Source organism: Thamnophis elegans, chromosome 1 (assembly GCF_009769535.1).
Source record: "Thamnophis elegans isolate rThaEle1 chromosome 1, rThaEle1.pri, whole genome shotgun sequence".
NCBI lineage: Eukaryota > Metazoa > Chordata > Lepidosauria > Squamata > Colubridae > Thamnophis > Thamnophis elegans.
Genome location: NC_045541.1, coordinates 99,798,114 through 99,820,504, shown reverse-complemented (window position 1 = coordinate 99,820,504; position 22,391 = coordinate 99,798,114). Strand labels below are relative to the sequence as shown.

At 41.3% G+C, this 22,391-nt stretch overlaps 2 protein-coding genes across 6 annotated transcripts in view; both read right to left on the bottom strand.

Moving 5' to 3' along the window:
- Window positions 1–4,789, bottom strand: part of CTTN (cortactin) — a 33,716-nt gene extending 28,927 nt beyond the window's left edge. Inside the window, exons 1-2 of one of the 3 annotated variants that reach the window (XM_032225466.1) lie at window positions 4,304–4,788; window positions 3,753–4,003 (exon numbers count right to left, since the gene is read on the bottom strand). The gene's annotated coding sequence lies outside the window, so the exon portion shown is untranslated. The other 2 variants (XM_032225476.1, XM_032225485.1) reach the window with 2 other exon arrangements.
- A 6,103-nt stretch (window positions 4,790–10,892) lies between these two features.
- PPFIA1 (PTPRF interacting protein alpha 1) overlaps window positions 10,893–22,391 on the bottom strand; it is a 65,781-nt gene continuing 54,282 nt past the window's right edge. For all 3 annotated transcript variants that reach the window (XM_032225436.1, XM_032225444.1, XM_032225453.1), the window contains 3 exons: window positions 18,467–18,632; window positions 12,971–13,041; window positions 10,893–11,690 (listed from right to left, as the gene is read on the bottom strand). In XM_032225436.1, coding sequence (XP_032081327.1) covers window positions 12,983–13,041; window positions 18,467–18,632 — 225 coding nt within the window. In that variant the 3' untranslated portion in view covers window positions 10,893–11,690; window positions 12,971–12,982. The remainder of the gene's footprint in view (window positions 11,691–12,970; window positions 13,042–18,466; window positions 18,633–22,391) is intronic.

The following is a 22,391-nucleotide window of genomic DNA, read 5'->3' as shown; positions in this document are numbered from 1 at the left end:
GAGAAAATCCCAGTGAATTCTCTGCAGTTTATTTCAAAGGGGGAAAAAAGTAACATTAAGTTGTAGCAAATTAAAATGTAGCCTTCAGAGATCCAACCCAAAATCAGAGGGGCTGAATAGTAAGTATTTTCAGCTTCTGTTCCATTCTAGGGTTGTTTCATACTGAAGAAAGGCTGAAGTTTCTGCTCCAACAATAGTTCTTTCAATGTGGTTAGCAGTGCAAAGGCTTACATTTTCTTTACTCTACTCTTAGTTTTTCCAGTTAATTTCTTTCCATCTACTATACAGCAGGCTGGGCAGAATTTTTCCATGTCATACAAGTCACCAGTGACATAGCAATTTGGGGAAGGGGGGGAATGGAAAGCTCAGACAACTCAAGTGCTGCTACTATTACTATGAGTAATACTAGACCAACAATCAAGCAGTAAATATCCCAATCAAGGAACTATCAACTTAGACAATCAAACAGTAAAAAACAGCCTAATCAAGGACCTTCCAAGAGGAACACAACACTGACAGGGCAGATCACTGAACCAAGCTCAGAAATCACTAGAGAACTCCACAAAGAAAGGAAAATAGCTCTGTGATTTGTAGAGTTATATTTGGGGAAAGAAAGAAATAGCATAAGCAAATTAATTCAAGTTATCTAGCAGTTATAATTCCTAACAGATCTGTAATATAAGATAAGGAGTATTTGTACAGGAATCCCCATATTTAAGGAGAGGATTCCAAGAGAAATTTAATCTTTCTCAGTAAACTCATTTTCATAATGGTCAGCGTGACATGTTACTGCAAGTATTACAGGAAATCTCTTCTGTATCATTTGAGTTAATCATTTGAGTCTGAGGTATGCACTGATTGTTATGGCTAAGCTGCAACTGGTTTTGTGTTTTTAAAGCAGCCTGGCATGCAAACAGAAGCAGATAAAACTAAATATACTGACCTAAATTACTTAAGAAAATTTCCCCAAATCTAGGCAGTGTGACCATTTCAGAAGTAATCTCAATTCACTACAATTAACCCAAATGTGTGGGTTAATTGTAGAAACCAAGGATTCTATGTTCAACCATAGATACTCGCTGGGTAATATTAGACCAGCTACTCCTCTCTCTTAACCCAACTCACTTCAGAGGGATCGTGGAAGGGAAGAATGGGAGGACAGGAGCCTCCACTGTTGTGAGCCTCGGCTCCTAAACAAAGCCAGATACAAACTGAACAAAAAATTGGGCTGTCCAAGCTCCAAACTTTTGTTGTCCCCTCATCCTCTCTTACAAGCACCTTCTCTCGGTACCTTCCCTTTTCAGTGTGGCCAGTGCTACCAACAATCCAAACTGTCCAAAATTTCAAATGCAAATAACTATGCACATTTGTTAAGTTCAAAGCACAGAAGAGTTTATTATTGCTACCTAAATAGAAGAATCTAGCTAACCAACAGTGAAACTTAAATTGGTGCTAGATGAGGGTCAACAGAATTCGAGAGAGGCTGGACTCTCTTGTGGCAACAACACAAAGACTCCAAACCGATGACACATTTAATAAAAAGGACTGGGAACGACATGATAGAGTGTTTCAGTATCTAAGGGACTGCCATAAAACCGAAGGCAAAAGAAGCAGCAATGGATGGAAACTAATCACGACAGAACTTAGAACTAAGGAGAAATTTCCTGACAGTTAGAACAATTCAACAGTGGAATTACTTGCCTTCAGAAATTGTGGGTGCTCCAACATTGCAGGTTTTTAAAAAGAGATTGGACAATCATTTGTCTGAAATGGGATAGGGTTTCCTGCTTGTGCAGCGTGTTGGATTAAAATACTTCCAAGGTCCCTTCCAATTCTGTTATTCTGTTTTTCTATTAACCCAAGGCCTTCTAGCTCAGCCTGGTTTTCTCCTATAAAAACGTACATTTCACAATCTCATTTCTGATCATAGTTTTGAAATGTAGTCTGCCTTCTATATAGTAATTGTTTAGCAAGAATATGACACTGTCTTCAAAACTGAAAAACAGAGGCGCACCAGGGCAAGTAAAAGGAATGTACATTGCTGCAGGTCTTTTATAAATTCAGTTTGGTCATGAGGTCAGTGTGGAGAAAGCAAATGGCAAATCAAGAAAACATACATGAAGGTCACAACCCTCTGTAGTCTAGGTGCAATTCCTGCTAGAAGAGTAGAAAGGGATGATGGGAGGAAAGAACTGTTAAAAGCAGGCAAGACTACTAGGCAGTGTATCTTAAATGAAACACAGAAATTTGAGTTCAATTTTTGCAGATACATACTTTGCAGTAAAAATCCTAAAAAAACAAGATTACTTTGATCTTGAAAATAAATCAATGTACACTTTGCACTAAAATCCTAAGAAATCAAGATTAATTACTCTGATCTTGAAAATAAATCTATGTATAGATTAAATGCACACCCCATAGATATTTAAAGGCTGGCCAATCTACTGCTATAGGGTTCTCAGACTGGATGAATCAAATATCTCCTTGCCAGTAGCCGGTGAGTAAGATTTTGTGACTTACTGAATCACAAGCAATGAATCCCCAAAATTCCATTCCAAAAATCAATTCTGATACCAAATCTACTTCTGCATTTATGTTCACAGAAGCATCAAAACATCCAGAACTATCAATGTGGATTTGACATATGTCAATCTCCGTACTAATGAACAGTGATCACATTTAATTGATCAGCTGGCCTCCATGATTTACCACCCCACTTCTTGCAATTTTTTTTGTGGTGTGTGTGTGTGAATACATACACGGAAGCCCTACTTAAAATCACAAAGGAGCATCTTGGCTCCCAGTAAGATCCTCTCCTAATCTAAAATGGCACAACAGATAAATAATACCTTGAAAACAACCATCCTTTCAGGACTTTTGAGTTGTCCTAATAAAATTATTGCCCCTATTTAGAACTTGGATCCGTATTAAAACCGGTTTTACTTGAGAGCGAGGGGGGGAGTTTTCACTTCAACAATTTTCAGCTTTTAAAAGGGTGTCCTGCCTAACTGTGTTTCCAAGAGGTTTGTTATTTTTTAGGAAGGAAGCCAACCCATTCCTCTACCCGCAGATCCAGCCAGGGAAGCATTAGTCACGCGCCTGCAGACCCGGACCCGCTTCTCCTGCCTTACCCACCCTACCACATCGCGCTGGTAAAAGACGGCGAAAGAGGAACTGTCCTCTCCTCCTGCATTCAAGCAAGCAAAGGAGGTGGCGAGGAGCGAGCCAGGAATCGGCCGGATCGCATCTTCCTGACCGGGCAAGGGAGGGAAGAAGGGTTCGACACCCACCCACCCCCTTTTTTTTGGATCATCGGCCTCGCCGCCGGAGAACAAAGAGCCCTCGAAGCAAAGAAAGCCAGGCAGCCGCCAGCATGTCAAACGGCACCCCCAGCCCCGCGACCAACCTTCTTGACCAAGAGAGGAGTCTGCAAAATCTAAAAGCCAAAAATCGCAGGGGCGGCCCCACCTTGGGCTCTGCATCAGCGCCGCCTCTGCCCAGATCCTGATCGTGGAGTGGCAACCGAAATCCACGCCAGAATCCCTCGCCAGGCCGGGCTTATTCTTTCCCCTGCCTGGGGTTTCTCTTTCTTCCCTTTGATTCTTTCTTTCAAAGAGCACCAATCCCGGCCGCGCTATCCATCCCCGCCGGGCAAAGAGAAAGCCGCTAAGAAAGAGCCGGCCGGTCCACGCTGCCCTCGTCCCCCCCCCCCCCCGGGGCCCCCGGCAAGGACCCGGGTTCCTGTCACTTACTTTGCGGCCAGCCCACTTCCCCGCTACTCAGGCGCCTTCCTTGCCGACGCGACGCCCGCTCCTCGTCTCAGCCTGCTGGCCCTTACGAGCTCTGCTGAGCACTGCAATTTCCGCCTCTCCCAAGATCCCGTTTCCTGTTTTTCAGCATGGCGCGTCATCAGGTGGGAGATGGCCGCAGCGACCCGTCGGGGCTTGGCTTCCCACAGCGCGGGCCTGTGGGAGGCGAAAAGACCTCCGCATCCGTCCGTGCCCTTTAAAAAAAAACATAAGATGCCCGGGGATTCTTCGGCGCGCCTCGCTCCTGTCTGCAAACGCGGCCGGCCCTGTCTGCAGGCTGGCTTAGCGGAGCCTCTGGTTCGCCTCCCCCGCGTATTTTGAAGAAGCCTGGAAAAAAGCAGCGCGCCTGCGCCCCCCAATATAATTAATAATTATAAACAGCACGCGGGGTGGGGTGGGGGGAGATTGGCTTCGACTTCCGACGACTCTTCCACAGGCTGGTCTCCTTCAAAGGGCATCTCTCTCCCCCCCCCCCCCGCTCCCCTAAGGCGCACCTCTGGCCGGAGAGTTAGAGCACCTCGTGCAGAACCTTTGCGAATGACCAACACTGTTCCCGGACGTTCAAAAGTTTTGTAGTCCCTACACTTTAAAAGTAGCCCCCACCACCACAAAAAAAAAAAAAAAACACCCGCAAAGCCAGAAAGGTCAAAAATTATTCCTTCAACTGATCTCTCAACCTTCAACACCGGGTTGGCTTGGCGGAGCGCGCGCGCTGAGCGAACCCGGGCGGGGATTGCGCGTGCGTGCGTGCGTGTCTGTAGGGAGGGATACAAAGCATGAGCTGAGGAGGGGGCTGGAGGGGAAGGGAGGTCGGGTCGTCCCCGTCAGTAGCGGCTTCTTGCCGGCGCGTTTCTGCCTATTCGCAGGCTTAGCGGCTCGGGAAGCTCCGTCTTGAGGAAGAAGTTCAGCAGGAACAGGCCGAAGCGGGAGAGCGACTACTTTATCCGGTGCCCTGCTAGCGAATCTCCCACTTTCCGCGCCAAGTTTCTGGAAGAGCGGAGCGCCGTGATGGATTATGCCGAGCATGCGCAGAAATGTTTCTGATGGGGGGGGGGTTGTTTTTTTAGATAAATATAACTTTGATTTAAAGGTAACCCGCATTCATCACACATTTGAAAAAGAAAAGAGTTTGAAATTGTGCCTTGACAATTAATTATTTTTAATATTAGAAAATTAATTAAGGGGCTCCCCTATTAGAAGTCACTAATATTAAAGAAAATATTCTGATATTAAAGAAAACCATGAATAAAATGGTTAGATTTGTCAAATGTTAATTTAATTAGCCTTAATTTACAGTTTTAAGCAATTAGGACTCAAAAATATGATTTCAGCAAAAAAATACACTGAAAATTCTAAAAAAAGTAATGTGATTTGATTCTAAGACTGATAGGATTTGGCATGTGGCATTTATTTTTATCCCACATTTATCTTTATAAATCATTCAAGGCAGTGCACATACCTAAAACTCATTCTTTCTCTTATTTTACCCACAACCCCGTACATTGAGGTGGGCTGAGGAAGAGTGATATACATTATATATATAATATAATATATATGTATATATAATGTATATATTTATCACACTTATATAGCTGCCTATCAAATGTGACTCTGCTCAAAACTACAAATATAAAAATATAAACACAGCATACAACTATACTAAAAACACTATTAAAAATTAAATAAAACATAAAACATATACTAAATTACAAATTTAAATATTCTGTAGGAAGTTAATACCCACCCCTCTACTAGAAGGTGAAATATCCTGGGATATATTAAAAGGAAAAATATTATATTTCCCTAGATAAGAAAAAGGAGAAACATTTTTTTAAAGACAAAGTAGCTCCTTGCAGCTTCCTCTCCCACCCCATTGTCAATGGGCCATTCTATATAACAAAGGTAGGATTAGTCTTCTACCCATCTTACCACATGGCACCTGGGAGGATTGCATCAACCAGTAAGGCAAACAGGCTTGGGTCTCAGGACAGCCTACAAAGTTAGCTAAGAACCCCCACCCACGCCCTCTTGGGAATCTGACAGCTAATCAGAATACATTTCTTACACAGGAACAGGAAACTCTTAAGGTGGGGCTCAACAGAGGGCATAAAACCCAGGGACTCTCAGCATCTTGGCCCTTTTTCTTCTTCACCCAACATCTTGAAGCATGTGATCACCTTTCTCCCCCCTCCCACCTCAAACCATGTGGTCTTGTCCACCATTAAACCATCTTTCCAAGCAGTCTCCATGTTTTCAGTGTCTTTTCCCCCACTTGGAACTGAACCCAGGAGGACATTTCTTCCAACAATTCCTAAATATATAGGTAGTCCTCGACATACATCAATTCATTTAACAATGATCCAACGTTACAACAGCCTCAGAAAAAGTGACTTACAACCTGTACTCACTCTTATAAGTATTGCACCACCCTCATGGTTAAAAGTAAAGGTTTCCTCTGTCCAGTCGTCTCTGTGTGCCAGTATTGTCTGAAGAAATTTCCATGGTCAGGGGGCCAGCATGACTATATGCTGAGGGGCATGAGATGCTGTTACTTTCCCACAGAAGCAGTGCCTGTTTATCTACTTGCATGTGCATGCTTTCAAATTGCTAGGTGGCAGGAGTTGGGCAAGTAATGGGAACTCATCCCATCGTGCAGCATTTGGGACTCGAACTGTCAGCTTTTTGCTGACACGCTCGTCGTCTTTAACAGGTGAGCCACTGTGCCCCTTTCACGCCTCATGGTTATGTGACATTTATGACTGGTTGCAGTGATGTGAAACCTTTTTTCATTTAGTGACCAACTGAAATACAATCACATAATCAGGTCCAACTTGACCTCCACAACTTATGCAAAAATTCTAGCCCCCATTGTGGTTGTAAGTCAAGTTCTACATGTAAAGCACATACTAAAACAATATTGATGAGAAAAATCAGAATATAAAAATCCTAAAATATAAAATGTTTGTTTTATATATATCATTTTTCTAACAATGTAAATTTCATAATCCTTTATGAATATTTACACAATTATTCTAAATGCTAACAATCACACATATCTTTATAAAGCATTATAATTGTTATTTACTCAGACTTTCAGGAAGAGGCAGTATACAAATTCTAGAAAAGTGCTTGCTCCTGTTTCAGCTGTAGCCAATGGTTTCTAGCCATGCTGGCTGGGGAACTCTGGAAGTTGAAATTAGAGTAAAAGAATAACAGTTGGAAGGGACCTTGGAGATGTTCTAGTCAAGCAGATCTTATAGCTCATGCAGGAAACCCTACACCATTTCAGATAAAGGATTGTCCAATCTCTTCTTAGAAATCTCCAGTGTTGGAGCACCCACAACGTCTAGAGGAAAGTCATTCCACTGTCAAGAAATTTCTGACAGAACAATCACTGCAACAAATTGCTTTCAGAAATCATTCCATTTTAAAATTGCTGAAGTTGAGAAACTGCTGCAGCGTCCCTCCCCCTTTCTTCCTTCTTCCATTGTCCACAGTTCACTGACACAGGTATCTCACAGCCCATGGCTGAGATGAGAGATCAATCTCTGCCTTTCATTCTTACCAAGTTGTGAAAACCAATTAATCCTGATAAGGTATTGTTCAATAATACTGACTCAAAGCCACAAATATACATGTACAACACGGAAATTGGGATAGCTGAAGGATATAATGGTATGCAGGAATGAGCTTGTGAGGCGTGCATACCAAACAATGGTCAGAGAAGAGGTAATTGTCTCCACAGAAGGAATAGGACCATGACAAACTAGGGACCTCCTCTAGTTTCTTATACTGTAAAAGTAAGTGGAGGGAGATGTACTTTTAGATTTCAGACTATATTCTGTTAATATAATTTTACAATAAAATAGAGCTAGTACTTCTGGGTGTGCTGCTTGTCTGGACAACCTCACGAGGCTGACAATAGGAATAGAGTTATTTTTGGTCTCTCACATCTTTGTTTCCCACCCCTCACCAATACATTACAGGAGCATAAAATCAGTCCATATGATTCAGAAGGTGCCTATGATCTGAGAGTAACTAAACTGTTGCCACTTGTTAGAAGCACAAGGTGATTGAAAAATGCCCAGCTTATGGAACCAATACCTAGAGATGGGGGTCAGGTGTGACATAAACTCTGTGTCTTTGAAAGGACTGTGATGTTGCATATGGGGGTTCCCATCCTCAGATAATGAGCCATGGTGTTCCACTTTATGAGCATTCAGTTTCTAGCATGTGATATCATAGCCAGGTGTGAAATTTCCAAATATCTTTCTCCGTATGTAAATATTCGCTCTGTTACTACTAAGCTACATGGAGTAATATAAGGGTTTGCTAGCAGAGTAAGGGCCCCAAGGGAAATTGTCCTATATGCTGTAGGAAGTTCTCCTGGATTCATTTTTTACCCCTCCCTCATCCATTGCTGCCTGCCTAATGAGTCAGATGTGGTGTAGTATTGCCAGTATTCTTGCGGTGTAAAGACTCATGGGGTAGTAGGAATTTCCTGGCTCCACTGTGCAAGGCACCATTAACTCCCAAACTGCCAACTTATAACACAGTAGTTTATGTGTTGCTGCCAAAGACATTAGTAACAAGAGTTGATGAGATTAACAGCTATCTATATCAGGTTTGTAATGGTAGGAACGGATTTAGACTGTCTAACTTCTGATGCAGCATATATTTTGTGGCTAAAAATCTAACTTGAAGTCCAACAATATTAAAAGTAGCTTCTCATGCTAACAAATTAAATGTCATGGTAGGCCTATGTAAGGTAATGCAAAATGAAATTGTGCAAATGTAGAACTGTTCTCTAATGAATTTCACAAAATTCACAGGCAGACAGGCAGGCTTCCTGCCTATTAAAAATTTGTTCCAGGCACAACCACTTCTTACTTACTATCTGATTGGATGATCAAAAGAAGCTAAAAATAATTCCCCAAGTCTTCATTTGCACAGCTAGATAGGCTTAAACTTGGCATAAATCTTTAGAGTTAAGATCAAACTGTACAATTAGCTATTCTCTAAAATCTGTGTATGTCTTCATGTCTATTAACACCATTGCGACTTTTACTGTCTGGGTAAATGTGGATAACTATATTGGCATTTACAATGTACTATATTTTAAACTGCTGCACAGTTACCTTTATTGTTTTATTGATTTGTTTTATAACAGGTAATTTTTCTGAATTGTTTTATTGAATATTGTTTATTGTACTTCTGTGCATTGCTTTGGGTCAGAAAGAAAGGCAGCATAAAAGTAAAACAACATTTTATGTAGCTCACAAAGCATTTTGCACAGATCGACTATTCTACTTGGTATTATGCCAAAAAGAGAGATTAGGGTTGTGTGAAAGCAAAATTCCACCACAATGATAATAGAAAAGATGTTACCATAAAGGGAATCTGTTTGATCATTTTATATATACCGTATTTTTTGGAGTATACAAAACCAAGGTTTTGAAGAGGCAAATTAAAAAAAAAGTAGGTAGGTAGATAGAGGGAGAGAGAGAAATACAGTAGGGAGGGAGGGAGAGTAGATAGGTAGATAGATAGAGGGATAGAGAAAGAGAGAGAAATACAGTAGGTAGGTAGAGAAGGCAGGTAGGTAGAGGGATAGAGAGAGAGAAATACAGTAGGTAGGTAAGGAGAGAGAGTAGGTAGGTAGGTAGGTAGGTGTTTCCAGGTGTATTTATCCATGTGCTGGAGAAGGAAATCGCTGACAACCTGCAGCACCTAAGATTTGTTTCTGCTGGCACAGCACTTGATCAATATAATTCTCATCAATCACTAAAGAGCTTTCGGAAAAGGAAAAAAAAGTTTTTGCACTCTGCAAACCTCCCCAAAATGGCCCGTTTTTCGCAAAAACAGACCTGTTTTTTTTTTTTCAAATAAAAGGCATGAATAGCCTTGGGGGGGGGGGGATTGCAGAGTGCTCCTGGGGGGTAAGGGGGCAAAAAAGAGCAAAAAACAGCCAGTTTTTCGCGAAACGGGCCCATTTTTGTAAAAAAAAAAAAAAAAACATGCATAGCCTTATGTACGCTTATAGAGTGCTGCAGGGAGGGGGCATAAAATGGCCCATTTTTTGCTCAATTCTGCCCTTCCCAGCCCCCAGGAGTTCTCTGAAAGACTTCCTAAGGGTATGCACGCCCATTTTGGTGAAGGGGGGGCGGAGCTTCAGGAGGGAAAAAATGATGTATTCAGTGTGTAAGACGCACCCAGATTTTCAGCCCCTTTTTTGAGGAAAAAAGGTGCGTCTTATACTCTAAAAAATTCGGTAGCTTCAGCATGATCATGCCGAAGATTAAATTCCTTAGTCTTAATATCTAAAATTCAGATTAAAAATGCATGCATATCAGCTACAAGTATTGAGCAGTAAAAAAAAAAGAGTCTTCTGCATTTCATTGCTGTTATCTGATAGTTATTTGGATTTGTGGAGCCCAGATCTGGTAGAATTAATGCATATAATCATCACAAGATAATAGCATTTTATTGGCAGTGGAAAAAATGCTTCAGAAATTTATTGAAAGAAAGCAATAAATAATACTGTGATAAAAATAGTTCAAAGTACTTAGACTGTACATAATTTGTTACATTATTCAAAGTACATATAAGGTTAATAGAAAAAATAGTAACAATGAATTCAAGTTGTACAATTTAAAAAGAGCCAAACCAAAAACAGAAAAAAAAGACATGCCATGTATATTATTGCATAATAAATAATGCACCATGATCTGAATCTCCTCCTTGCTGGCTTCGTAAGATACTATTTAAAAATGAATGATGCATTTTCTACTTATACTGTTTGCAATGACTAAAACTATTAACAACTAAAAAGTTTGTCTGGATTTTAAAACAAGCTTATAAATATATTCAAAAGATGACATAAGAAAAGTAAGGCCTTTTTAATAGTTGCACTATTACATGCCTCCGTGTATTATGCTCTTAGCATCTTTGTCATTTGGCAGCAGTGCATAATGATTGGTCCATTAAAAGAACTGCATCAATATCTTTTCACAAACATTTTCACATCAAAACACAGGAAGGGAGCACTCTGTGTTGCCTGTCAAGTACTCTTAGTAGCTATTCTTGCTTAACAGAAAATATTTCCATTTATGGCTTACTTATGCTCAATCAATGAACATAGACTGTACAAATACAGCCACAAAAAGTAGTTACAAATGACCTTGTTAGGTCTCATATGTTTCATAATGTTCTAGAAATTCCCACATTTATGAATGTAAAGCAAATTATACTAAACAAAAAGCCTTAAATAAGAATACACACTAAATAATCAAATGTTAAGTTTAAAAGGTACGGCTTCTAACGGAAATGGAATCAGGTACCATGCCTGTTTTGTTAATAAACATATGCCTCTCTGAAAAAAAGGAATTATTTCAATTTTTAGAGTTAGCTAGCATTTTTCAAACAGCAATATATATATACTGCTTGGTGTCATGATGTCTTTACAAAGATTGTAAAAAATTTTCACCTTCACTTTATTAAACTCATTACTGGTAATTACAATAACTCTATAATTTACAATAAAGCCCTATTTTTCTTATAGGGACAGATACATACAAGCATTACAGTACATTCAGATGAAAATACTAAAATTAACATAAAGTAATAACTTGATTGACAGACAATTCTAATAGAAAATTAAGTAATGGGACACACATACACCCATATAGGTATAAGAAACATTTAATCTAAAATACTTTTTATAGTACTCACAAATTCACTCGCTAATTAAAAACCCTGTAATAAAATATTTCAAAGTGTTCATTTAACAAGTATTAACAGATTAAAGATTTCAGCTGTTTCCAAAATATGGTCATTGAGTTCAAAATGGTTCAGCTCATCTGTAGAAATAGTGGGGATAAACTGAAAGTAAAATAAACATTAATTTCAGAACATTAGAAACTGCCATAATGCAACAAGGAAGAGCAAGTATGAAAGAAAATAATAACCTTCATCTACCATATTTCAATCAAGAGAAGAGTAAAAAACTCCCACAATCTGATTATTTGCCAAATTTAATCCCTTATCCATTCCCATGATAACTAGCAATATGAAAGGCTTTACTTAGGTCTGACAGCACTTACAAGCTACAGGAATGGCTATACATTATATTCTTTTAAGTTTAGGATGATCGGAGCATATTCCATGGAAATTTGACAATTCATTGCTTGGATTAGAATATCTTCATAACAAAAGCATACACAATAAAACTATGTATATGGCTACCTTCCTATACTTGCTACCTCTACCAAAATATATTTAGAAGTAGCAAGTATAGTATATTTAGCTGCACCAAAAAGATGTTTTATTACTCATCTACTTGTTAATAATATTTCTCTAACACAGAATTTTTAATAAACAATACAATTTATAGCCCATATATATTTGTTGTAATTTACATATAAATATAATGAATCAGGTTTGCTCTGAGAATAAAACCACTTCTACTCATGGAGCACGAGAAGCTTCCTCTGAAGAGGTCAGAGCAATAATTTCTATTCTTTTCCCTTCTTTCTGCTGCAGGTCTCCTAACTCCTTCACTGGAGTATTTATTTAGAATACTTTGGGAAAGAAGTTGGTAGAGCCACCACCTTACCTTTTCTTTTTCAAGAGCTAAATTTTGCAGTTATATTAAGCACAACATAAGCTGGTTATGTTGCAAAAAATATGAGTAAGCAAAATATTTAATTTCCATAGGCAAGGCTGGGCAAAAAGGGATGTGATGAGGTAGAGGGTTTGGATTTATTTTCTGTAGCACCAGAGGGTAAAACAAGAACCAAGGAGGATGGAAACTTTAGAGAGATTGATTCAACCTTGAAATAAGGAGGCATATCCTTAATAGCTCCTGTGAGAGCTATTAAGTTATGGAATGGCTTGCCTCCTTAGTCATGAGTCTCTAGCACTGAGGTTTTCAAGAAAAGATTGGACAGCCATTTTTGTGAGATGGACTGCCAAGGTCCTTTTCAATCTTATGATTCTATGTCAGGATTACTGGTTCATGTAATCTGCAAACTGGTTTATAAATTCGTAACTTGGGATATTACACAATGAATATCAGTTGCACTAATCTTCAATATGTCATTGGAATAAAACTTCGAATAAAATAAATGCATATTGTTCATCAGTGTGTCACTTCTACTTACCAATGAAAGTCTTTAACATGAATAAGTTCTTATTGTAGCAGAATCCAATCTTTGTGTTGCTGATACATTGCCTATTTCAACAACAATCAAGAAAACATGCAGAATATAGCATGCTGTTAGTATTACACAAGAAAGTTACAAAAGGTTAACTACACAGAATGAAGCATTCCTGGTTATGTTTTTGCTTTTCCAAGCTTCGGTATATATTTGAAATCACTTCATAATATAGCAGGTAAGTTTTAAACATACTGAATACATGATTATTAAATGGGTTTTTACTGACTGACCTATATATCATCCCCATTCATCTGAGCAGGCTAAAATAACTTAATTTCTCATCACAGTGTAAAAAACTAAAGCTAAAAGGCATAACACATGGTTTTGAGTATGATCCTGGAAATCTCCAGGCTGGGAAATACTCCTTTTTGAAATCTTATAGTTCTAGTACAAGATAGTACAGTACTTATTTTTATATATAAAATATTTTTATATGTAAAAAATAAAGCTTACAATTCTGATCCTAGTAGACAAATGCTGGAGATAAATACTTAAAATGTTCAAATTACCAGGCACATTTTGTAGCCCCACATCAACCAATAAACATTTAATTACTGCCAGTAAAAAGCAGTCTCTGGAATGTTGACAACACATTGAATAAGATATGTATTAGAGGTTTTAAATCATTTACTATTCATTTTTATTTCATACAGACTTTTTTTGTCTTCAGAATTCTTTGATTTCTTTAGTATTAGAAAACTTGAACTTGAGAACAATATCAATGTGTGTGTATAATCTTTTTTAATGCTTTGCCCTAATGAACTGGACATCAGGATCTATAGAAAATAATTAAATATATTTTGAAATTTTCACTCTTTAAAAGTTAATGACTGACTGAAAGGTACAACTTTTTAATTTGAAGCTAAATAACCTCAGGTAGTTGGGGGGGGGGGATGAAAACTGTAAATTATCAAGATGGGAATCAAAAAGCAAGATAATAGAAGTAAAATAAAGATGAACAAAATAGGGCTAGCACTAAGAGGAAAACTATAGATTCGAATTTTAAAATAACATTTTAACATGCTGCTGAATGCTAGAAACAAATGGCCCATACTTTTCTCCCATTTGCATTATTACAATCTGCTCTCTGTTGGTCTGTCCTTGCTTTATAATTCAGAAGCTGCAGTTAATATAGAGGACAGTATAACAAGGCTGTTATCAAGAAGAGGCCATATAATACTGGTCTTAAAAGAATTGCACTGAGTACTTTTATTTTATTGGCTGGAGTTCAAGGTTGCTGTAATGTTAAGGCCCTTCATAATTTAGACTGATACCTGAAGGACTATGTACTTGTCCAAATTTTGAGGCCTGTCCTCAGCATCTCAAGGGTATGAAGACTGTTGTGCTAGAAGGACTTTTGTCTGTCATGGCTGAACAACCCTACCTCTGGACACTGATATCTATCTTTCAGTGTCAGATGACATTTTTACTTCCTCATTGAAGATATAGTGCCCACAGACTGACCATGCCAGTAGTATTTTTTTTTTAATTACTTCTTTGTACAATAATCCTCCATTTAGGAAAGTTTAATGATGGTTCAAAGTTATGATGGACTTGGAATGACCATTGGCTTACCTGGACAGTCGTTCTCTGGGCGCTGCAGGAGATTCCAAGCATGGGTTAAATTCAGTCTATTCACCCAAGGACTCAGTTGAAATTCTTAGCCACGCCTCCTCTCCTCATTGAGGTTCAGTTCAAAAACGAAGGCATAGTCTATGATGGATTGTGATCTTGAAGTGTCCTTTGGACGTCTCCATAGCCCACACGCTCCGAGCAGCCTGAGACGCCTGATAAATGAGGGATGAAGAAAACCCCAGGGTGGGGTTGGACTCTCCCACAACACCCAAAGAACAACTGTTCAGGTAAGTCAACAGTCATCCTCCTGTGCGTTGCTTGGAGAGTCCAAGCATGGGACATACCTAAGCTATGAAGTCCCAGGGAGGGCAACATGATCGTCCCGGGTGCGCGGAGTAACAACTACCCTCTGCAACACTCTCCTCCCAAAGGACGCCTCTGCTGCAGCGTAGGGGTCAATACAGTAATGCTTAATGAACAGAGTCGGAGACGACCAGGTAACCGCTCTGCAGATTTCTTCCACAGGAACTTGTTTCGCCCACGCAGCTGTGGTGGCCGCACTCCATGTGGAATGAACGATGAGTCTAGGTGGTACTGTCTTGCCCTGGTGCTGGTAGGCCAGTTTGATACAAGCCCTCAACCACTGACCGATGGTGGACGGTGACACCTTGTGTCCCATGGAACCCGGTTGAAAAGAGAAGGGATTCGGAGCAACGAAACTCCTTTGTTCTCTTGATGTAGCAGCGAACCGTTCTCTGAACGTCAAGCTTGTGCCAAGTTCGTTCCTTGGGATGCTGAGGGTGAGGGCAGAAGTTGGGAAGTACAACTTCCTGCGATCTATGGAACAGAGTTAATCTTTGGCAAAAAAGCCGGATCTAGCCGGAGGGTGACCCGGTTGGCGTGTAAAACACATAAGTCCTCACGGATGAAAAGAGCAGATAACTCTAACACCCTCCTTGCTGATGTAATTGCTATAAGAAAGGCTGTCTTCAGAGTTAGGTGACGAAGACCGATGGAACGTATAGGTTCAAATTGTGTCTTGGTCAGGGCCCTCAGAACAAGCAGGAGGTCCCAGGTGGGGAACCTGTGTACCTTAGGGGGGCACAAATTGGAGGACCCCTTGAGGAAACTCCTGACCTGAGGGTGCTGCCCTAAGGAAACAGCTGAATGTCTAGCAAGAATGGTAGAAAGTGCTGCCACTTGTCGGCGGAGGGTGTTGGGAGACAGGCCGTTATCCAATCCTGCCTGCAAGAAGTCCAGCAGTTGTGGTATGGATGCCGAAGTGGGTACTATATCTAGTGTCCTACACCAGGCATCAAATGCCGCCCATGTGGCGTCATAAATCCAAGTAGTAGATGGACATCAGGATGCCTGGATGGTACAAATGACTTTGTCAGATAGATTGTCTTTCCTCAGGAGCTCCCCCTCAAGTCCCAGATGACCAGTTGGAGCCAGATGGGATCCAGATGTGCTATGGCACCCTGGGTGAGGGAGAATAGCTCCTGAGGTATCTTCCATGGTCTGTGAATGGAGAGACTGACAAGGTCCGCATACCACGATCTCCTGGGCCAGTGAGGTGCTATCAGGAGAACCTCTGCTTCCTCCAACAAGATTTTCTGAACCAGCTGTGGGATGAGGGGCAGCGGCGGGAAAACGTACAAAAGGCCTCTGGGCCAGTGGCATCTCAAAGCGTTTGTTCCCTCCGCTTGCTGGGTGGCATATATTGACAAAAATCTCGGGAGTTATGAGTTGGCTGGACTGGCAAACAGATAGACACCGGCAGTCCGAACTTGATGGTCAGTTGATGGAAGATCGCTGCATTTTCGATGGTCGTCCAACTTAGCCAGTCCGCTCTCACATTGTGCACTCCCGAGATGTGGTCTGCCTGCAGGGAGGTCAGATGGTGCTCCGCCCACCGTCCCAAGGCCTCCACCTCTGCCATCAGGGCCCTGGACTTGGTGCCCGCCCCCCTTTTTGTCTTCGGCCTTGAGCCCCTCAAGGAGGATATCCGGAAGGACGGAATTGGAAGCGAGATATATAACTGGAACCCCCACCTGTGGAAGCTTCAAGATATCTTCCAAATTATTCTCCACAGAATAGAGGTGTTTGTAGCCCCATTAGGGTTGATTAGTGATCCAGGCTGTGCCCACTGGTGCTGGATCACGTTCACGAACAGCTCAGGCACAGGAACCAAGTCCTGCGCAGGAGTAGTCTCTTTGAAGAGTCCCTGTTTATGATCCTGGGTCCCAGAGGGGTCTGGCTTACTGCATTTTGGCGAGGAGGCAGGATGTTTCCCTGGCGCCGTCTTGCCGCTTTCAGCCATGATGATCTTCAACCGGAATGAAGACAGACTCTCACGGCCCTTCGGGGAGACTCTGCAGGCAGTAGACTGGCACTGGCGCGAGCTGGGAGCTGCTGTGCGCTGCGCAGATATGTCCATGGGACAGGAGCATGACCAGACGGCCAAAACTCTTCTAGGCCACAATAGAGATGGTTCCAGAGGGAGGAGGCCTTGCCAGAGCCCCAAACGAAGGCCAGAAACTCCCTTGTGGCAATCTGCAGGCTGGGAGGAAAAGCGCGGCAACTCCAAACGGCCTGCAGCAAAAAGCGCATGAAAAGCGCTTTCAAAATGGCCACCATGCTTCTCGGACGCTCAGGGAGCTGTCAGGCATAAACTGGAGCCTCTGCCGAGGACTTCGGCAGCTGCAGTTAGTTAAGACAGCTGGGGGAAAAGGAAGCCTCCTACCTTCCCCCGCATTCGCCAGCAGCCACTGGACAAATGCCCCGATGATCACAGGCTCTGCAGCGATGAGGAGCCTGGAAATCCGAAAGGCTCATCAGCGATTTTTTTTTAAAACGGCACGAAAATTTTCCTAACATTACTTCTCAGGAAATGACAAAAATAAGAAAAAGATAAGCTAACCAATGGAGAGTCCCAATCTATTCGCACAAGTACTCAGGAGCTCCCCAAAATGTGTCCAACTGGGCTGGACTGAGTTTTTGAACTGGACCTCAATGAGGAGAGGAGACGTAGCTAAGAATTTCAACTCAGTCCTTGGGCGAATAGACTGAATTTAACCCATGCTTGGACTCTCCAAGCAGCGCACAGGAGAAAAAGTGAGTTACAACCCATCCATGAAATTATGACTGTCGTACCACCTCCCCGGTCATGTGATCACAATTTGGTGCTTAACAACCAGATCACATTTACAACAGTTGCAGTATCTTGGGATCACAAGATCGTGATTTGCAACCTTCCCAGCCAGCTTCAAAATCAATTGGCGAAGCTGAATTCACTTAACAACTGTGCAATTTGCTTAATGACAACAATGATTCACTTAATCATAAAATGGTTGTATAATTGGATCTGATCATGTGATGATTATCTTGACAAGCACATCACTTAGCTATCAAAATTCCAGTGCCAACTGAGGTCATAATTCAAGGACTGCCTGTACCATATTATCTTGCTCTTTAATAAATGACACAAGGTATTTTGAATAATGATGGACTATAAATACTTTCAATAAATAAATACCAAATTATATTTTAGCATTTCCCTGAAAAGATACATTGAAATTATCTGAATGCAGCAGTAAGCTGATAAACATTTTGATTTTTTTAACTTTTTATTTTGTAAAAGGGATTTTTAAATAATAGAAGATTTCATTAAACAGAATACATGGATAGCCAGTTATTAATACTAACGGAGCACAAAATACAAATACCACAATCATTCACTGAGAAATTAAAGCAATCCAGTAAGTCATGCAGAGTGAGTTTTCTACACAAAACAAATGCTTTTCAGTTCCCTTACAAATTAATTCAAAAATAGAAAACATGCTTAAATAATTAATATTTTACCATCCATCTGCATCTTCTTTGGTTGCATAGAAGGTGAAGACATTGAAGTGGTAACTCTAAAATTTGCAGGGAGGGTCTCTGCTGATCCAGCAGCTAAACCCCTTATATCCTTTGGTCTGAACTTCTTTCTCCATGAAGGTGCACGTCTAAAGCTTTTATCATCATCCTGTCAAATTAACAAGCAGGATGAAAAAAATCATACTAGAAAATGAGCAAGACACAAAATTTCTGCAATACAATACAGGTGATTATGACAGGTACCATAGCTGTATCCTTGAAATATACATTTACATTTTACTGACCTTTTTACAAGAATTTACAGTCAGATTCCTCCCCCCCCAAATCCTAATAATATACCTCTTTCTTTTTATAAAGATAATAACACAGGTCTGCAAAAAAAAAATTGAGAGCTGTTTTGGTTATTCCACGTACTTTATGTTTTTTTGGTGCACTGAATCCGAAAATGACCTCCATTTTGTCATAGGACATCATGTTTCCTGACAACCTCAAAATAAATGGAAATAGACTTATAAAATTAAAGTTTTATTACAATATTTTCATGAAAATCCTTTTTTGAACTGAAATGAGCTCATCTACACACACTAAACTCCATTCTTCTTCCTTGTGAGGCTCCTCTTGGTGCATTTACGCTTGTGAGTAGCATCTGTAATGTCTCTCTGAAGCATCCAACAGGAGTCTGCCATCATTGTAATGCTCCATTTTCCCTGGTACCTCCTTTCCATCTCTTTAATGTCTTGGTGGAATCGTTCACCTTATTCCTCACTCATAGCTCCCAAATTTTCAGGAAAGTAGTCAAGGTGGGACTGGAGGAAATGCACTTTCAAACTCATCAGGCAACCTAAAGCTTGAAATGCTTTCAGCATTCTTCCAACAATCTTTTTGTAGTGAGGATCTTTGTTATTGCCTAAAAATTTCTGTTTGACTTCTTTAAATGCAATCCACCCTTCTTTTTGAGGATCCCTCATGGTATTGACAAGCTCTTGATCAACTATAAGCCTTCTAATGTCTGGTCCAACGAACACACCTTCCTTCAATTTTGCCTCCAACAGGCATGGAAACTTGGTGACCAAGTATTTGAAGCATTCTCCATCTCTTGGAAGTGATTTTACGAATTGCTTCATCAATCCCAATTTTATGTGGAGAGGTGGTAGAAGAACTTTATGGGAAGGTACCAAAGTTTCTTGGAGGACATTTTTTTCACCGACTGTTAGCACTCTCGGCTGCCAATTCTTCTTGATCCAGTGATTTTGTCGGTCTCGACTGTCCCATAGACACAGAAAACAAGGATATTTAGTATACCCAGCTTGTTGCCCAAGCAGCATGCACAAGACCTTCAAGACCCCACACACTTGCCAACCATGGTCTTCCTATTTAAGTTTACGAAGAACCAATTCCAAGTTTTCGTAGGTTTCCTTCAAGTGTACGGAATGACCTACAGGTATGGAAGCGGAAAAAGCGTTGTGGAGTAAAACTGCTTTGAGACTTCTTTTTGAAGAATGTATAAAAAGACGCTCTTGTTCTGAATCATATTGGATTTTAAATTGACCCATCAGACCTTCAACATCGATGTAATAAACAAACGTCTTCCTGGGCGAAGTAAGGAACGAACTCCTTTTCACGATGTCTGAACCATGAAGATGACACTCCTGACAATAATAAATTCCTGCTTTTCAGCCTTGGTGTGAGTAACTCAGTGGCATCTTTGGGAAGATTCAAGTCTCTTACCAAATCATTCATCTCCTCCTGAGAAAACAATTTTGGTCTTGAATCATCTTCAAAGTCAGAACTTGATTCGTCATCTGGTTCAGGTATGACTTCACCTTCATTGGGGGTAGGTATCTCTTCCAAGGTAGCAAGGGGCTTTGGTACTGGTATATCTGTGCCATGGGGGATGGGACGAATTGCTGAGTGAAGATTGGGGTATGAAATGGAATGCTTCCATTTGGAATTAAACCCTTTCACATCACGTGAACAAAAGTAACAGTCATGATTATGGCTCTTTAGCTCTCGCCATACCCTAGGAATCCCGTAACGGAAAGATTTTTTCTTACCCTTGAACCAGTTTCGGAGGTCCTCAACACACCATTTGCACACTTTATGAGGCGCCCAAACTTTATCTTGATCTCCAATTTTTAGTCCAAAGTATGCAAAGTATACTTTTTTCGCAAAGTGTGTACCGTATTTTCACCCATATAACCCGCCCACGCAAATAACCCGCAGGTTTTCGGGATCGTGTAAAATATTTTCCGTATACCCCGCCCACGCATATAACCCGCGACGAGTAAGGGAGAAGGGAAACTGCTGAGATCGGGGGGAAGAAACGGAGGAGGAAGCCTGCGCAAGCTGGGGAAGGGGGAAGGAACAGAGGAGAAGGAAACTGCTGAGATCGGGGGAAGAAACGGAGGAGGAAGCCTGCGCAAGCTGGGGAAGGGGGAAGGAACGGAGAAGGAAACCGCTGAGATCGGGGGAAGAAACGGAGGAGGAAGCCTGCGCAAGCTGGGGAAGGGTTGGAGGAAGGGGAATATCTTCCCGATTCCCCCATCTCCTCGCCCGTAGAACTGAAACGAGAGCTGCCCAAATATCTCCCGGCCCTTCAGGGCTGCCGTAGTGTGGAAGAATGTACTCCTTCACTTCAGAGCGGGGCTAGGAGAGCTTTTCCTCCCACGGAGTTCAATAAAGTAGATGGAAGGGAGGGAGGAAGGGTCCCTCCTTCTTACTTTCCGCCCATTGAGATGAACCAGAGCCCTTCTCCCCGTAAAATCCCCCTTTTCTCCCACGATCCTTGCAGGCAAAGCGTTGAATTCCCTGGCAAAGAACAAACGGCAGGAAGGGAGAATCCGGCTCCTTTATCGTAGGGAGAAGAAAAACCAACCAACCCCCCAACTTCTCCCTTTGTTTTCATTCCTGGCCCTTTCCAATTGTCAAGCTTTTTGCCTCATTCTTCCTACTTCCCACGGAGAAGTAAAACTCCTTAACTGCTCAGGTTGGCAGCTCAAAAGGGAAAAATTATATGCTGGACCTTTCCCCCTCCTCCCCATCAGGGCCCTTTACACATTTCCCTCTCTGTTTATGGAGCTATTGCCAGCTTAGGGACCTTGAAGCTTCCCCAGAAAAAATCTGCTTTCTATATTAGAGTACTCCAATGTTAGAATGTGTTTCTATATCCGCCAAATAGGTCACTATCTCAGCAGTCTTGTTGAGAGAGCAATAACCCGAAAGATCTGAGGGATATTACAAAGGATTCCCATTCCTTTTGGTAATTACCTTATGGTTTCGATTTCTAGGGTATACAAAAAAAAGCTATTGTTTCAACAAGCTCTTGTTACATCATAAAACTTTGTGTGCATGCATGTTTACCGTATATTTTTTCTCCCCAAAGAACGTTTTTAAAAATTTCTAAAAGTATTCGGTGTGGGTTAAACATATATCAATTCATTTTCAATCCTTCTGTTTAATCACATGAGAGTGTCCCGCTTTGCCTTCCTTCCCCCCCCGCCCCCAAACGTGTCTGCTGCTTCAGCTTCACATGCCTCAACTCTGTTCCAGCTGCATAATTTTGGTTTAGGACCCAGGGCTTCTTCTTTTTTTTTAAGGAGAGTGTGTATGAGGGAGGGGGGGAGTTGAAGAGGGCGGAGGCGCCTTAAAAGCCTACCCCGGTTGTCTTCAGAAGCACAAACAGATGCAAATGTCTCTGCAAACTGCAAACACGAAGGCTGAAGCAGCAAGACCGGCAGCTCAGTAAGGGAAGCATGAGAGACCCTGGGAAAGCTCGATTACAAATGTTGATCATTAAGCTCGACTCTGTGGAGTTTCCACTGCTCCACAAATCGGGTTAATAAGAGGGTCGCCTGACAAGCACCCTTTCCTTATGCCTTCCCACCCCTCAATCTATTCCATTTGCCAA